The following is an 18,091-nucleotide window of genomic DNA, read 5'->3' on the forward strand; positions in this document are numbered from 1 at the left end:
GTTCCCTTAATCGCACTGATCCTCCTTGGAAGAATTCTTACCTTTCCTGACAGCTTGAAAACCTTTTAAGTAGGACACAGTTACAAAATTAAAAAAAATGTCAGTGTTGAATACTGACTGATAGTGAGCTTTGCCTCTGCCAAAAAAAATGTTGAGTGGCTACTTGGAAAAGTTAATGTTGATGAAGGTGCTATAAACTTTCCAGGTGGCCAAAATGGACATGAATATCAGGGAAATGGCCCATTCCTGTTAGCTCCTCTTTGGCCTCCCCAAAGCAGAATTGGCAACGTAGTGGAGGGTGGCTGCTTGGCAATTGCTTATGTGTTACACCTTTTTTTTCTGCTCTGGCTTCTTGTGTGAGTTTGCTTTTGCCTTGTCTTTACAGCAATGAAAGGAATTTTTCCAACTTTAAAAAAGACTCATGAAACTATAAAATTGTATTGCATTTCACACCTAACAAAAAGTTCAAGTCAGATATTCTGAATCTTCTCCTGTAATTAATTACAAGGAAGGAAAAAAATACAAGCTCTGTCAGCAGGAAGACAGGTGTATAAATGTAATCAGATGTTATGCAAACCATTTGATACATTTTGAAGTGCCAGTGGTTTGAATTCATTTGACAAGTATGTGAAATGCAAATGATCCTGCCCACACATTTTTAGAATAAATTAAAATACACTTAACATCATATTTGTTAGTCTTGTTCTAATAGGAAGCCTATGTGCTCTGAAGTGTGTATGTGTGTATTTAAATGCCATTGTTATTCCACCTGCTCTGAGTTGAATCCCAGCTGCTTTCTAACCACTGTTCCATTTTGCCTAATTCAATGCCCTTCTTCTTTTAGGACTCAGTTAGCTGTTGTGTCATTAAAAGTGAGCTTTACTTCTAAGATTTTTTTTCTGCTACAACATCTTCCTTGTGTCTTAGACATTTTCATGTAAAGGAGTGGTCTCTTCAAACCTGGCTCATTGTTTTCCTGGAGCCCTTTGAGATCCCAGAACACAGGTTGAAAAACTGGCCAGATCCATTTGAGGATAAGGGCATAAATGTGCCCCTTCACTGTCTGTGAATGAAAGCACACAAATGTTTCTTAGTAGTCTTTCTTTCCAAAGAAAAGGAAAATCTCCTGAAGAGATTTTTTTGAGTGCTATAAAGCATTTTGATTCAATTTAATCATTCTGCGGACATTTGAAGCTTGATAACTATTTTACATGCCTTGAGGAAGTCATATAGTATAGCTAGTAGCACTGCTTGTAAATAGCTGTGTGGACTAGGGGAATAAATAAATGGCATAAACTTAAGTGTTTAATTTCCATCTCCAGTCCTGCTTGTGACAGTCCTGTACACATAAAATACATAAAATTCTATATAGCTATCTCACCTCTCTCTTTCATGTTGATAAATATATTTTTGATGGACTGTAGAGTTTAGATTTTAAATAACGTAAATACTTAAGGCAGCATCCCAGAGATTTTCATTGTCAGGGTCAGGATTAAAATCTTAGTCTCTAACTTTTTTATCCCCTGCAAATTTCAGTAGACCTCATGGCCCACAGTTAATTAGTCTGTCTCCATCTTAACAGACTAATAATGTTTGTCTTCAAAGGAGATGTAAGCTGCATTTTCTTTATTTGTACTTCACTTTGAAAGCATTAGTTGTATTTAGATGTGACCTGATGTTACTTTAGTGTCTGTCTTTTAAGCCTCAGCTTGTGTAAAGGGTCAGAGAAGAACATTTCTGAGTCACAGAAAATATTTCCATTGCATATCCTGGCTGTTGGAAAGTGTGGAAGAGAGCATCTCAGAGTATATGCAGTGGTAAATTAAGAAGGCACATGAGGAAGTGTGCCTAGCCAGGAGGATTTTTGGTAGTGAGAGAAGATAAAATGAATCTTAAAGATGCACACCTCTGGTTTTTTTCAAACTGAACATTATGCATTTTACTGTGCAAATATTTCAAGGAAGTCCTCTGGAAGAACCCCAAAATCATTTTCTACAAGTAGATTTCTTCCCTTGTAACTTTCCACCATGTCCACCATGTCATAATTTTCATCATTATGAAAATTAACTAATTCTGGACTGAACTTTGAATTTCCTTTCCTTTTAAATTTTTTTTTAGTGTGTTTTTTTTTAAATTTGTTTAATTGTTTAATGCTTAAAAAACATTACCTCTTTTCTACCTGTTTTGGTCATCATTGAAATTTGCTACTTCAGTTTTCTAAAACATCCATAACAATCTATGGATGTTTTAGAAAACTGAAGTAGCAAATTTCAAACTTTGATATCTTTCTTAGATCTCTTAAGGTTCTTCAGAAATCTCATATGTGTAACTTCATATTTTGAAAGAGACATAAATCATATTTTCTTTTTTATATATGTATTTAAAGTGAAAGATCATCTGGATAGATTTATTACTTCATGCTTTCCAAATCATGAAATCTACCTGTCTGTGTTGACTCTAGAAAATTTTATGAAGTGTAGTTTTTTATTGTTCATTCTGTTTAGAATATGGTGTCTTTTTATGAATATTATATTTTTATCAATATTATTAAGATCTTTATTTTTATCATACAAAGCCCTCATAGACATCATGACATAAAAACTAATTTAACTCAGTGTTTTGAATGCCTCTTTCTTATTTTGTATATTCGTCTAGGTTGCTTTTACAGTTCTGTTTGATTTAGAAGCTCTTCTGAAGATCTGGTGTTTGGGTTTCACAGGATACATCAGCTCATCTCTTCACAAGTTTGAGTTGCTGCTTGTAATCGGAACCACTCTCCATATTTATCCAGACCTCTATCACTCTCAATTTACATATTTTCAGGTATGATCAGCTACTTTTACTTTCTACCCTATATAACAAATTAAAACGTTACCCATCCACATTTCACACAAATTTCAATTTTCTCACAGTATTAACTAATTTTGAAAATAACTTTAAAATAAAAAATCTCTGGTTTTAATATATTCTTGTTATATATTTTAATATATTAAATATATTTTTGTTATATTCATTGGGTGGATTTACAAAAATAGGATTCTTTCTAATCTTGCTGAGAAGTCCTTTCTGTTATCAGTAACTCCCATTTCTTATCTGAGCTGCATTGTTCAGTAAGTTCTGGTTTGTTTGTTCATTGTTCTTCACTGAGCCTTGGCCTTTTACACAGCTGTTCACATCACCTTCCTGTAGTGCCCACTTCCACTTTCCTGACTGCTCACCCTGAGGCCTCAATTTACTTGCTGTTGTTTCTCCAAGTTTTTATCTCTGTGGGAATCACATGCTAAGCTAAGTTACCATGAGTCTTCTGAAGTAATTTCTCCAGAATCATCCTAGGCTTGGGTTTTATAGCTCTTCAGCCACTCCTTAACTCGAGGGAAAGTGTGTTTATTGAGGCTTTTCCTGCATTTTCACTTGGGTGAAGAGCAGGAAAGAGAGACAAAAAAAGACTGATTAATTCTGACTTATGATTCTTCTTGTCAGCCAGCCCAACCAATTCCCCATTCATCCTCCTTCAAGTGCTTAGGGCTGATCCCTAAAACAGAGTTTTGGTAGAAAGCACTGGGATTCATTATGTGTTACATTCTACAGTGCTGAAGGATTTTTTTAAGAATATATATTAAAGCCTTTATATCTGCTCATTATTCAGCAATGGATTGACATGTGCATAAGTAAAACTCAAAAAGAGAAAATAATAAATCATCAGACAGTGTCCTGTCAATAAATATGATTAGTTATAGTGACAAATACTGTGAAAATTAATACTTCATGGGCGAAGCAGTCTCCCCAAGTGTGGGTTGAAACATAATGGCCTTTTCAGATTTCTGCAAATGTCATCCAGTATTTTTTCTAAATGGTTCTGCAAACTTCAAGATTTCTGGATGAAAAAATATATTTTGTTTTCACTTGATATAATTTGAAGACTTTTAAGTCGTTACAGCTTTTATTTTGCCATCCAAATATGTAGAATGTTGTTACTCAATGCAGCATGATACATCAAAGATGCAAGGAAGGATGAGAGTCAGGAGTATGCAATTTCACTCTTGTGTCAAAAGCACACAGGGAGTGTAGCTGGGAGCTCTCAGTTAAAGCAGTCAGCAATTTAGTTAATAATTGGTTGATATTTATTAGGACATAGTCCACTTATGACTGGTGGTTTCTTTGTAAGAATTTTCAGCATAAACTATAAATGTTGGACTAAATGGATGACATCGTCACTAACTCATAGGATTGAAAGTATAATTATAATGTAGGCAGATGCTGGTATTAAAATAATAAATCTTTCCTTTATAATGTATTTAATTAGTTTAGTGGAGCGATGGTGGTGGTGGTATTTTAATTACACAGTGCTGGCTTTTATTACAGAAAATATCAAGATGTGATTTTTTTTTTCCAAAATACATGAAAGACATACGTTTTACAAGCAGAAACACCTGCTACACTGAAAGATTTGGGTTGTATTTTGCAATCCAATTTCCCTAGTAGGCGAATGATTGGAAGGTTGCAGAATACCTTTGATGTCAGCATGTAAGGCACACACCATATTCCTTCACAGTTAAGTTCTGGGCAAGCTAGATAACACATTTACAAGTCAAGCAAGGTCAAAAAGTCTTTTTCACATGAATACTTTTTAATGTTAGGCAGATATCCAGACATTTAGGTATTCATGATGACAGGATAAATGTGTTCCTTGTCAGCCAACAAAACAGATTACTGAAGACAGAAGTCCTTCTTGACACATTGCAGGATAGCAAGCAAGAATTATTGTTTGGCTTGTCTAGTCCTCCTTGCATACATTTCAGTTTGCATTATTCATTGGTCTATATCATTACCCTTTGCCAACACATCACTCAGTCTTTACTACATTGGCTACTGTCCACCCTCCCACCTATCTTCCTTGCATTCACTGCACATTCGTTCAAGACACTTTGCAAAGCCCTCTGTGGAAGACTACAGCAAAGGACTGTTACATAGATATGTCTGTAAGACATAAAATTAGTGAAGAAATGACAGATTTTGCAGAGATGTGAAATGAACCAGCATAAAAGGGAGAGATTTAAACACAATTTAACCTATACTGGGCTGAAGAGATGGTATTGTATTCCTGGGGAAAATGCTGCTGAGTCATTTTCTAAATAATTATCATCCCATGCAGGAGATACAGCCATTATTTGTAACAAAGCTGTGGTTCCTTTTTTGTATTATTCATTTTGATTTGTTTTTAATGTATTTTTATATTTAATCCAAATAGTGCATCTTCTACAGCTCCTAAATTTAATACAATTTGCAATCCAATTACACAAAATGCATAAATTCATTAGAGTGTACTTATGCTAGATTCAATTTGTTACCTAATGAAAATAAATGAAGAAACCAAATAGTATCAATAAGATTAGTGTGTTGCTTAAAGGTCAATTAAAGTTCCCCAAAGAAAGAGGAAAAAAGTAAGGCAGATAATTGAGTTAATCTAAAACACCACTCAGAATACCAACTAGCATGAAATCTCCCCACTGGGGTCTGTGTTGAAACTAGTATTGATGGGAGCAGAGCTAACATTTATACCATGAGTAAATCTTCTAAGTAAGAAGGCACCAAGTTTACATTTTAATAGTACTTGGAAATCTCCCTCATCTCACTGTCTGCCTTGGTAGCCAGTTTCATGTATTCAGATATATGTAACGTAGTCTTGATACCAATATGAAAGCACTGGCTTTACCTCACCTTGTGGTAATGTCGTGAAAGTTAAGCTGTCTAGTGTAACCTCTGAATCTAGGACCCTTGTTTGCCACTGAAGACAGTTGATGCTTATCCCATCTCACGTAAGGGCTCTGGTATGTTTGGAATAAGTTCCTCTCTTGAGCTGACTCTTTCTTCCTCCCCTTTGGTGGTTAAATCTAGATGGCAAGCATATTCTGCATAGCTTACAAATGGGTAGGGACTTGAGCTTCATGTGAAATCGAAAGGTGTGCATTATTAGCAAACTACAGGGCACAGTGAACTCATTCTATGAACAGCTTCTGTGATACTTATTTTCTTTCCAAAAACAGCATAGTAATTGTATTTGACTTGTACATAAGGTCAGGCAATAATTGCAGTGTAATTCCTACCTTTCAGTTTCAGTATGATTCCTGTGGAAATCCAGGTGACACCTTGGAATAGAGAGCCTTTTTCTTCCTAAGAACTGCAGAATCTCAGTTGCCCCATATGCTGCTGTCCGTTGTCTTCAGCAACTGCTGTGGCTGCCACTGACTCTTGTTGATACTGACGTTCATGTCACTGTGTCAACATCAATGCAGAAATAAGAGAATCAAAGCTGTCAGCAGCTCTTTCAAAGTAGACTCAGCAGTGGATGGGTCAGGAGTCCCACACAAGATCAAAGTTTTGCTGCCAGTACTGAGAGGTGTCAAATATGTCAGGGGCAAACAGTGCTATTGTGAGATACTGAGTTTCTCAGATATTGAGAAACATATTATATTATATTATATTATATTATATTATATTATATTATATTATATCATATTATATTATATTATATTATATTATATTATATTATATTATATTATATTATATTATATTATATTATATTATATTATATTATATTTATTATATTTATTATATTATATTATATTATATATGAAATAGCAAAATATGTTCATTGCCAAATTTGCTAGGTTATTTGGTACGTAATGCCAAACAATTTTGCTTCAGGTCACTGAAACAGAGAGATGATCTGTGGAAAAAGACTTGGCAGTTCTTTGTGTGAATATGTAATCTGGTAAAAAAAAATCATAAAATCAGAGAAATCTAAGTTGGAAGTGGCTTTTCAAGGCCATATCACTGAGCCTGCTGCTCAAGGCAGAGCTTTCATCAAAGACTTTCCAGAACCCTGTCCATTTAGTATATGAATGAAATTTTAACAGGGATGATAATCAAATGGGATCCATTTACCTAGCACTTCAGTAGATTCTCTGTAGCTAAATCTAGGCTGATGTGCTTTAACTCCTACCTGAAGGCATTCTTATGTTTGGTAACACACTATAAACCTCCTTTGGTCTCTGATTCCACATTACATTCATATTTGATATCTGTGATGTGTTTTGTTTATGTCTTTGTTCCCTTTGTTACCCCAAAACTGGCTTCACTCAATTGCATTTCTCAAATGACTCTTCAGGACTGGTGAGCTGACTACAGCCTTGGGGAATTTGGGCTGTCCCTTGCCTGTACTATCATCCCATTCCTGTAAGCCTCAACACTGCTTATGCTCCTGGTTTTGTGGTTTTAACCTGACACACAACTTGTCCATCTATTACAAGTGGTGGCAACTTGATGTTTATTGGTCTGCAAGGCTGCAGGTCCTTTTTTGGCCATGAATGTCCAATATTTTGAAAGTTTTTTATTAATGCAATAATTGAATAATTGATACAGTTGCATTCTTCTCTTTCTTTGCAGGTTCTTAGAGTAGTTCGGCTTATAAAGATTTCTCCTGCATTGGAAGATTTTGTGTATAAGATATTTGGACCAGGAAAAAAACTTGGGAGTTTGGTAGTGTTTACTGCCAGCCTTTTGATCGTAATGTCAGCAATCAGTTTACAGATGTTTTGCTTTGTGGAAGAACTGGATAGATTTACAACCTTTCCAAGGGCAAGTATAAACAGCACTGATTACTCATTTGCTTGTCACTGTTTTCTTATTATGGATATTTTCTTGCCATTGATTTCAGATTTGACAGTGTTTGGTAAATGATTTGACCTAGTGATCTTAAAGGTCCTTTCCATCCTAATAATTCTATGATTCTGTTGGGGTTTAATCTGGCAAGTAGATCTAAACATTACACAGCCACAATCCTCCCCCTTCAGTGGGATAGAGGAGAGAAGTGCGGGGGAAAAAAAGCAAAATTTGCAGTCTGAGATGAAGAAATTTGGTAGGACAGGAATGGGAGACAATAATGATAAAATAATTAGAATATACAAAATCAGTGTCTCACAATGCCTTTGCTGAGTGTATGTTGACTGATGCTCAGCCAGCCCTCAGCTCATAACCAGGTTTTCCCTAGTTTATATGGGGACCATGATGCCATATAGGATGGGACATCTATCCCTTTAATCATTTGGGGTCACTTGTCCTGGCTGTTTGCCCTCACGACCTCTTGTGCACCCTCAGCTTGTTCACTGGTGGGATGAGAGGCAGGAAAAGCCCTAACTCTGTGCAAACACTGCTCAGCACCAACTGAAAAATCAGAGTATTGTCAATATTGTTCTCATCTTAAATCCAAAATATAGCACTGTGCCAACTACTAGGAAGAAAATTAGTCCTATCCCAGCCCAAACCAGGACAGATTCTATCATATTTGTTATTACATTAGCATTCTTACTTTCCTTCTGAGCAATGTGATGCAGTTTATCTCCATATGTATAGATTAAAAAAAATATATTTTTGTGTGTAATAGTCTTCCTGTAGTTCTTGTGTAGTGAAAACCATCTTTCCTTGTGATAGGTATTCTATTTCTAGTGTCAAGGGAACTCAGAGAAATTTTACCCATGTACCATGATGATGACACAGCACAGCATATGGCTTTAACAGTACTCTATCATGTTACAGGAAGAGGATTCATGTCCACAGGCATGAACATTATCCCAAGAATTTATATAAAACATGTCTACACATGATTTATATCTTCATATTATGAAACTGGATGTTCTTGATGTGCACAGGAATGCTTGTTTTACACAGGATTATAAAACCTGTCTGCATTGACAAAATAAGTGTTTGCCTTTTGGGTATATATAATGGTTATTTATGGGCATTGCGTTAATTCAGAACAGAACACTGAAAATCAGTGGAAATTGAAGCTAATGTATTTATTGAAGCACACTGTTCTGAATGAAAATAGTGCAATTTCTTTAATAGTGGATTAGACTGAGTGTACATGGATTGGTTCCAGTGACAATTTATTTGTTTCTGTCATTCCAGTTTGGGTATCCAATGTATCTATTTTAGTGAAAGTGCATTGGTTGGAACAATTAAATAACAATGAATGATGCAGCCTCAAGGGTCATGTATTTAGCGAACAAAATGGCTAAACAACAATTTGTAATTATCAAGCTGAACTTGATGTATGGGAAGCTGGCCATCCAATGTGAGACAATGCTTACCCACAGGGAATAATGTAACCATGCTTCCTATTTTGGAAAACATGCTTAGAAAAGTAGCCACTAGAATTAGATACTCAGTATCATTCATTAAATGATGAATTAAAAAAAAAAAAAAAACCAAAATAAAACTTAAGCTTTCCTAATTAAGTCAGGTCTTTAAATCAGGTGATATTACCACCATTATTCTATTTTCAATTCCCATGCACAACTTCTGAAAAAACTGCAGGTTTCAAATCACCATGGAATTTTGGTTTAGAATTATTTTATTATTTATGCAAAATGTCAATGAAAGTCCTGAAAGAATAATTGTAGTATGATCAAAATAAGATAAGGTTGCAATCACCTTCACATTTTAACTAGATAAATTGATATAAGTATCTGAGAAAGATCCACTTGCAATGAAAATGGCCAATTTATGTCAATATATTAGTAAAGTTTTGGATTATATTGAGCATTTTAATCTGCTGACATTTAAGCTTGAAAAAGGGCTTCTAGCATATTGAATTTTAACAGGTATATGTAAATACTAAATACATGCTTGAAGAGTGAGAAAATATTTTCTCCAACAAATCATGCAGTTTTTACAGACAGAAAATTACTTTACTGGTCTTCTATTTTATGACAATTAGTGGAAAAGAGAAGAGCTGTTAGCAACAGATAGAAAATAGAAGAGTGTTCCAGCAATACTGAATTGAAATGTTTTCAGTATTTTTCATATGATAGCCAGAAGCATGAGTCCCTCATTATTTTGTTTAATGTATTCATATTCACCTCATTATATTTGTTTCAGAAGTGTATAATTTACAGTATTTGGTTACTTTTTGTAGTTTCATAGTGAAGTATCTCTTATTAGGTTAAAATAGTGAATTTTTTTTTACTCAAAATTGTGATTGATCATGTGAAATAGTGGCATCCCTCTGAAGGAGTGGGTCTTCCTAGAGAAGTCTGGGAGCTCTCAAACACTTCCCTAAAGAAAGATCACTGAATCAGTTTGCAATAAGACAATTATAATTATTTTCAAAACGTGACTGAAGACATACTAGATTATATGAAGTCTGCAGTACCAGAATTTGAAAAGATAAATTACTGGAACTTGACCTCAAAGAAGAGCAAACCTTAAATAGCCAGGACTGTTGCTGTGAATTTTTTCAGTTATAAGTACAGAGGAAAAGCATGATAACAGAAATGGTGACACTAAATTTTGAGTTTGTACATTAAAGTGCTTTCTACACTGAAACCGACAAAACCTAAAATCATTTTGAAACTAAGTGCTTTATAAGAAGGCACAGTATGGGTTTTGGAACAAATAGACCTCCTCCTTTTGCTAATGTCTCTAAATTGCATGTTTTCACATGGTTTCCTGATGAAAATCAATAGGCACAAGCTCAATGTTGCCATAGCTACTAATTTCACCCTTCTTTTGGCCATTACAGCTTGCCAAATGGACTGACTTTCTCTCTAATACTAAGTACAAAAATATAGATGTTTGCTTTGCTGTTTTTAACCATCTGCTATCTGTTATTTTTGCACGTCTTCTTGGGCTGCACACATTGAGCCATGAGGAAGGACAGGGGTGGCTGGGCCTCCTGAAGAAGGCATAGGTGTAAGGTGGCTGCTAAGAAAATGCACTCTATGGAGAACAAAACACATTGTTAGTGTCTCTGAGTTCTATGCCCTGGTTTTTTTAGGATTTTGTGACTGTGTGCTGACTGCTTTGTCTCAATTTACAAAGTTGGGAATGCTGCCCTTCTTTTAAATGGGTCAACACAAGATGAAAGCCAGGCCCAACTGATTGCAACAACAATTCCCCAGTTTTCACAAAAGCAAGTGTCTGCTCCTAGCCTAGGAACCTTGGAAAAAGTTCATGACATGAAATGTTAGTTCAACCTAAGCAATACCCATTAAACAAAGATGAACAATGAAGTCTTAATTCTCTGATGCCATTAAAATCTCAGTATCACTGCCACATTTTTAAAGGATGGTTCCTCTTCTTTCAGGGCATTACTGAGCTCTTGTGACTGTGTCAGGAGGAAAACATATATTTCTGCTGGTAGAACAACTTGCAAAGATATTTCAGCAATGTCCTAAATCTCATTAACTTGGTTTGCAGAAGCAATCCCTATCATTGTAGAACTGCTTCTATGAATTAGGCCAGTGGAATTTGGTCCTCAAAATTTTGTGGGCAAGCACCACTTACAAGACAAGTACATTACAACTGTAAATAGTAATTTGTGTGGCACCACCTCTGTAACAGTTGGACAAGATGTCAGAACTGGCACTTTGGCTCATAAATTCTACCAAACCTTTGCCAATCTTAAACTATAAATAAAAAGGTAGTTTGACTTCCATCATCAAAACAGCTCATTAAGTAATAGGGCATAAATACTCGAAGAAATTGACAGTCTTTTCTATAACACAAATTAATTCAGAAAATCACCATTTGCATAAATTTCTAAGTCTCGTCTTCACAGATGTTGATTCTGTCAGCTAGTTGCATTTCAAATTAATTTTAAAATGAACAGTGGGAGGTACACCTTTTAGCTAAAAATAACTTGCTCTAAAGATTGCTTGGTGCAAAGAACATATTCATTGTGCACTGCCTTATTTACTTAAAACCAATGTTTTGCATTATACTGGAATTTCATGTCAGAATAAAATGCTTAAATTATATTGAAAGGCCATTTTATAAAACTATATGCTTTATAGACAACTTGTTTGGATGGAAGATTAGGTTTCTTTAATATTAAAAGAATATCTTCTCCACATTAATCTATTATTAATTGAATTGAAGAGGAGTCCAAAATATAGTACTGATGGTATTTTTATACCTTGAAGAATTAAGTAAAATACATATTTTTAAAAAGCAGTAAGCTGTAGTAATTAAGTGTGATTCAGAAGAAAAGATACTGCACTAGTTCAGTTTTCCAGTCCCTCAGATGTTTTCAAGCCAGCAGTGGGGTGTGTTACTTAATGTAGTGCCCACTTTATGCTTCAGCAGGCAGTGCCACACCAATCAGGTACAATGGCCATGGGCTCTGAGTGCAGACAAACAATAGCTGCCTGGTTTAGCTTCAGCTCCCCATCACAAAGGGAACCTGAGACCTGAGAAGTAGTGCTGCCGTTGCTGGGGTCCTTGTTTTCTTCACCCTAAAGCACCCCTGGCAGATCTAAAGGAGACTGAATTTTCTGCTTGTTTCATGCATGCTCAGCTGGCTACAAAAGGCCTTGCATAGCTAAAGATCCCAAATGTTTCTTTCTCTGCATCTCTTGCATGGGGACCAAATTATTTTTATATAAGAAAAAGCACTAATAATAAGAGTTGTGATTTTGTACAGTATAGAGTCTGTGCACATGGCTGGGAGGGTGCACTCATTCGAAGGGAGGATATGGCTGCAGGTTGGCAATGTGCTGGTTAAGGCCAAGTTTACTGGCAGAAACATAAAGCAGAGGGTACTGTGCAAATTTCAGCCCTCTTGCTTGGTGTCTTCAAATACATGACATACCACAGACTTTAACCACCCTATTTACAGATTTACAGAAATTTACAGAAAAGTAGTTGCCAGCATTTTTCTCTGCTGTTTCTAGTTCATCTAGCCTCTGTCCTCTGTGGGATCTTCATGTTCAAAAGAAAGCCTGGGAATTTACATTTGGTCAGGATGTTTCTAGTGTTGAAATTAAAGTCTGATGTTTAACTTCTCTCTGAACATGTGTGATTGCTCGTATGGATGCCCTGATCTGCCCCATGTTCATCACAGCTTCACATCTTGTAATTTGGACTTGTAGGTTTAAGCATCTCTGAAAATTTGGTTAGTGTGAGTTAATTCTGAAAAGCAGCTGTAAAGATAACTCCCAAACTTTTTAACCTAGCAGGGTGTTTGTGCTTCTGTCTGCTTCAGAGTGCCAAAACCACAGCAGCAATAAGAAACCACGTTGGACTTTGGTGAGAAGCCTTTTTGTGAGTCAGCAGGCAAATTACTTATAAAACCCTCAGCAGCTAAATGTTTCTGAACCCTGTAACAGAGTAAAAATTCATAGTTCTTCCTCCAAATATGACCTAGAGGCAACATGATTCAGTTTTTGCACTTTAAAGTATGTATTATTTAAATCAACAGAGGAGAAAAAGATCTAGTGCTAGGATCCTTATCTGCAGTCAGTGAAAGAATGGACGGGTAGTATCAGTGGTCTTCTGGTACTTAGTTGTCAACTGTTTTTCTATTTCCAGCGAACTTTCTCCAAGGCAATCCCTGGGTGCAAACATGGAAATTGTCCTCTCACACTGGGCACTCCAAAAAGGTGTCTTTTATGCAGTGCCTGCGTAAAAAGATGATGGGCTGGATTAGATTGTCCTTGCCTTACCCAGCCCTGTTACACCATCTCAGCATGCTTTGTAATTGCAGGCCCTCCTTCCAAATTTTAGGCAGATAGACCTTGATAGAAATTTTAGGCAGATAGACCTTGATATTCATTTCATGATACAGAATCAGCATGTAGCAAGTCATACCACATCCTCCTTGTTATTTCAGATAGTTTGGACCAGCTTCTTGTCACCAAATATTAATGACTGTTAGCCATAGGGATCTCACATAGAGCCAAAACCAAGTGCTGTGTGCATGTACATGGACAGTCTAGAGTAAATTTGCCTTTACTGCAGGTGAGAAGTCACAGTCTGGGATGGACTCCCCTAAGGGTGGGGATATAACCTTAATGGTTCTGTTTGCATTGGAAGAAATGTCATCGAGAAATTGTTTTGTTTGGAAAATTCTATTATAAACTTGAAAAAGAGCCCAAGCAAAGTATTTTCCTGTGGTTTAATAATAATATAAACTTGAAGTCTCCCACACAGTTCTTTTTGCCAGCAGCTTTAAAAATTAATTAGAACAATTCCATTGTTTCCCCAACACATAAGTTTGTACAGCTACTTGTTTTCAGCTTTTCCAGCACAGGTTTTGACTTAGGGTAAGTTGATGTGGAGAGCTGTCTGGATACTGTTTCCTGACAGGTTTGGCAAGAAGAATCGTCTTCTCCTTGTGCCATCACGCTAATGTGTTAATCTGCTGCTGCTGGGCACACTGAACACAGATCTAATACATCCTTGTAACTGTGTCAACATTTTGAATTCTCAGAATCTTGTTAGCTGCAAGCTGCATTGTTGTTTTCAGTTTCTAACACATTTTATTATGCATAAACCAAAAGTAAGATACCAGCTTTGATCCTTTCTGTCTGGAAAGAGAATACTTTCAATGTCAGGCAAAAGCAAAAGAAACTTGTGCAATAGTTTGGCCTCCTTGAGACAGTTGAGACTGTCAAGATATTTCACTTTCATACCGTTCTCAAACTTCTGTTTCCAAGGCAGTGTGCATTCCTCAATGTCTGTGTAGGATGTACATCTTGCAGTTACACATTTCTCATGTTGAGTTCAATTCTGGTTAGTGCTGTAGGCTCCAGCTGGGGTTTCAAAGGTGTCTGTGTTCTTGGCTTATCTGATTTCATATCTTCCTACTGCTAAATAAATAAATTGTTTGAAACATTCCCATTATTTCCTTTATTGTTGACATGTATACCTGGTCTCAAGGAATTTGAAAATGTTACAGTAGTTCCACCAAAAAATGCTATTTACAAAATATAGAGGAAAAGTCTGACTGGCTGAATCAAGTGCAGGTGCACTTGCCGAGTAGTTTATTCTCATCTGTGGAGTGCCTCAAATGCTTCTACTATTAAGATAACATAATTTATGATCACATTTAATTATAATGCTTTATTATAGGTATACTTAGAGAGAGGAAACATGGAAGAAAAAGCATAATCAAAAAATCACAATACTGTAAAATATTCAGAACACTAATCTCTGATGCTCAGGATATTTATCCAATTTTTTGAGCCATGAAGGAAACCAGATGATTCTTTGTATGGACTGATGAAGCTAGGACTGTGTTAGAAAATTAAGATTATGGTTCTGTCAAAGATCAAGCTATTTATTTCTCCTTTAGCTCATGAGTAGCCTTTTACTTGGCTTTGAAAGTTAAATACGTTTGTTAAGGTTGAAAAAAGAAAACCGAAACAGGTATGCGTCTCTGTTAAATCAGTTATAGGAATGTGTCAATAAAACCATATTAGTATAACTTGTTAATATGTTTGCAATTCTATTTCTTGCAGGCATTCATGTCAATGTTTCAGATTCTCACACAGGAGGGATGGGTGGATGTCATGGATCAGACACTGAATGCTGTAGGACATATGTGGGCACCAGTAGTTGCTATTTATTTTATACTATATCATCTTTTTGCTACTCTGGTAAGTTTTCACTTGCATATGTGCTGTGCTTCATTTAATTTTGAACTACTCTCATAGCTCTTGTACTGCTTACTATTCTCAGTTAGTTAAAACTAATTGTGGTACTCATTTTTAGCACAGGCAGCTTTTAGTTCGTGGATGTGGTAGAATAAATTTACCCCTCAGCCATGTGACATGGGGTGGTGGCCTTTGTTCTGGTGTGAGGTGGTGTTCTCCTTAGATCCAGGTCACACTGCCAGACTAACAATATAATTATTATCTGGCTTGTACCTTTGCAGCTCTAATGATTCCAGTGAAGTGATTTTATTTACCATGTAGGACTGGTCCCCTCAGCTTTCATTGCATCTCTTTGCAGCAGCAATCAAAATGAGAAGTGTAAAACCTTAAGATATAAACCCTTAAGTAGTCATCTCTACTGTTGCCTGATACAAAATCAATGCATGAAGAATATATGATATAGTATGTCAATCAATAAATTATGAGAACTAATACAGCAGTTAGTTCATAAACATACAGATATATGCACATAAACATATATATGCACATAAACAGAAATGTGGATTATATAAAAAATCCAAAAAACAACTATTTTTTCTGTATGCATTTCAAATGGGATTATTACATTGTTTTACAGGGAAAATGGGAAGGAAAACATCTCTGGTTATCCTGTATCAATAAGGGCTTGTTACTTTATTTGAATACCAACAAAGAGAAAATACCATAATCAGGAAAATAACCATTTTATGCACTGTTAATTCACTCCTACTATTGTTCATTTTGGATTTTCTTTTGACTGCAGGTTTTGATGCACTTAGTCTTATTTTCACTTTTTTCCATTCCATTTTCTTTCTTTGCTCAGATGTCTACTTACATAAGGCACTAAGTGTATTAATACAATCTCCACCAGCTTCTATCTACTTCTTTCACTTCACAGTATATCCCATTTCACTTATAAAGACTGAATAATCAGACTACAATTGTGGGTGCAATGGATTACTTCATATGGACTGAAAACTTGACTTTATACTTATACACACTTTATAAATGGCAATAAAGTGCACTTCATGCTTTTAGAGCTGCTTAATTACATCAAAGTATAAGCCAAACAAATGTATGTATCAGAAGATATATAGCACATGTAATTTGCTCACAGGGGTCAGAAAATACAACTTTTCATGCTGGAGTGTTCTTTTAAACTCATTGGAATTTGAGTTTATAAAGCAAAACGGAAGTGGTTTTTTGGTCATAGATTTGAAAGCAGTTACTGATAAGAGAATCTTATTGATGTGTCTTTGATGCTTCATCAAGAACATTTGCTAATCAAGAATCCATTTTTACTTCTTAGATAGAGAAGTATTAAGCAAGTCCATAAAGTAAAATATGTCAGGTGACCTCTCTGCTAAAAATTCACATCTTAATTGAGAAATAATTTAGCTGTAAGATCAATTTTAATATTCTGTTTTGTTTCCTGTTTTGAAAGAGTCATCTGGGACCTCTCTGTTTGTTTACTGAAAGCACTGATTTTGCTAGGAGCGAAGTCACTTTTCAGTACACCATCCTCAGTCCTTTTGAAGGGAATTTGCATTTAAATACACAGTCCTTGCTTTGCTCCATAAGGGTACACTTTTCTTCTTATTCACCTATGCAAATTCTACATGAATGAGGAAACCCTGCAACAACAACTTTGCAGAATTATCTGGGCTTTTAAAATTTTAGTTTCAGATCTAAGATCTTCCTCAGACCTTGGAAGGAAAAAATATGTAGGACAAAGTTGTCTGTAGGCAAAAGAAATTGAAAAGAAAACAGCATGGAACTGGTAAGGGAGCATGAAAATTGTTGGGCTGCTACTAAAACCAAAAAGAAGCACTCTAAGAATAAACAGCCATCAGAGAATAATAGGAGTAAAGTCAAATGAAGAAGTTACTTTCACCAACCAGAAATTGGGAAAAAGAAGTGAGAATGATAACTGCAGGCATTTGGCATAGCAGACTGCAGAGACTTGGAAAGAAATTAAAAGGTTTCACATTAGAAGGCAAAGAAAAACTGAAGTTCAAAGAAAATTCCCTCTCTTAGAAACAAGGACTTTTATTTGTTGAGATTGCAGCAGAGGAAATTAAACAAATAACAAGATTGCATTTAACTTTTCTTTTGTGGTACCTTGTCTTTGGTTAGTGTTGAAAAAAAAGCAAGAAGGGAGTTAATGAAAGTCTTGCCTTGATACGTATCAGTGTATGAATCAGCAAGACTGTGAAGGGTGATGTATTTAATGAGTACTGTACTTCTTTTTAGCATGGAACTGAACTTCCTTACCTGATATCCTTTGAGCAGCACCGGATTATCATGGAATGAACAGGATATCTGAAGAAGGAAAACACCATACTGTAAAATGTTAACAGAGTTATAGCAAAACTGTTCATTAGCAACTCGGGATCAAAGTAGTTTTCACAAATTGTTGTTGGTCACAAGGAATGACAAAAGTCAGAGGGTCTAAAAACAATCAGAAAGTTCCACTTGGCGTGGAAATTAGTATGTCAGTCCCTGACCTACTATGTAAAGCACATGGCAGTGTGTTTTAGATAATGCAGTAAGGTGAAAGGGAAGAGAGACATTAAAGAGGTATAGATGAATTAAAGAAAGAAAGAGAGACAGCA

General features: G+C 35.7%; 1 protein-coding gene across 39 annotated transcripts in view; it reads left to right on the forward strand.

The window, feature by feature from the left end:
• NALCN (sodium leak channel, non-selective) overlaps positions 1–18,091 on the forward strand; it is a 226,926-nt gene that overhangs the window by 122,249 nt on the left and 86,586 nt on the right. For all 39 annotated transcript variants that reach the window (XM_086880763.1, XM_086880771.1, XM_086880779.1 and 36 more), the window contains 3 exons: positions 2,656–2,823; positions 7,447–7,638; positions 15,303–15,440. In XM_086880763.1, the coding sequence (XP_086736889.1) occupies positions 2,656–2,823; positions 7,447–7,638; positions 15,303–15,440 (498 nt within the window). The remainder of the gene's footprint in view (positions 1–2,655; positions 2,824–7,446; positions 7,639–15,302; positions 15,441–18,091) is intronic.

The sequence above is a fragment of the Cyanistes caeruleus genome, chromosome 3 (genome assembly GCF_971803275.1).
Source record: "Cyanistes caeruleus chromosome 3, bCyaCae1.hap1.1, whole genome shotgun sequence".
NCBI lineage: Eukaryota > Metazoa > Chordata > Aves > Passeriformes > Paridae > Cyanistes > Cyanistes caeruleus.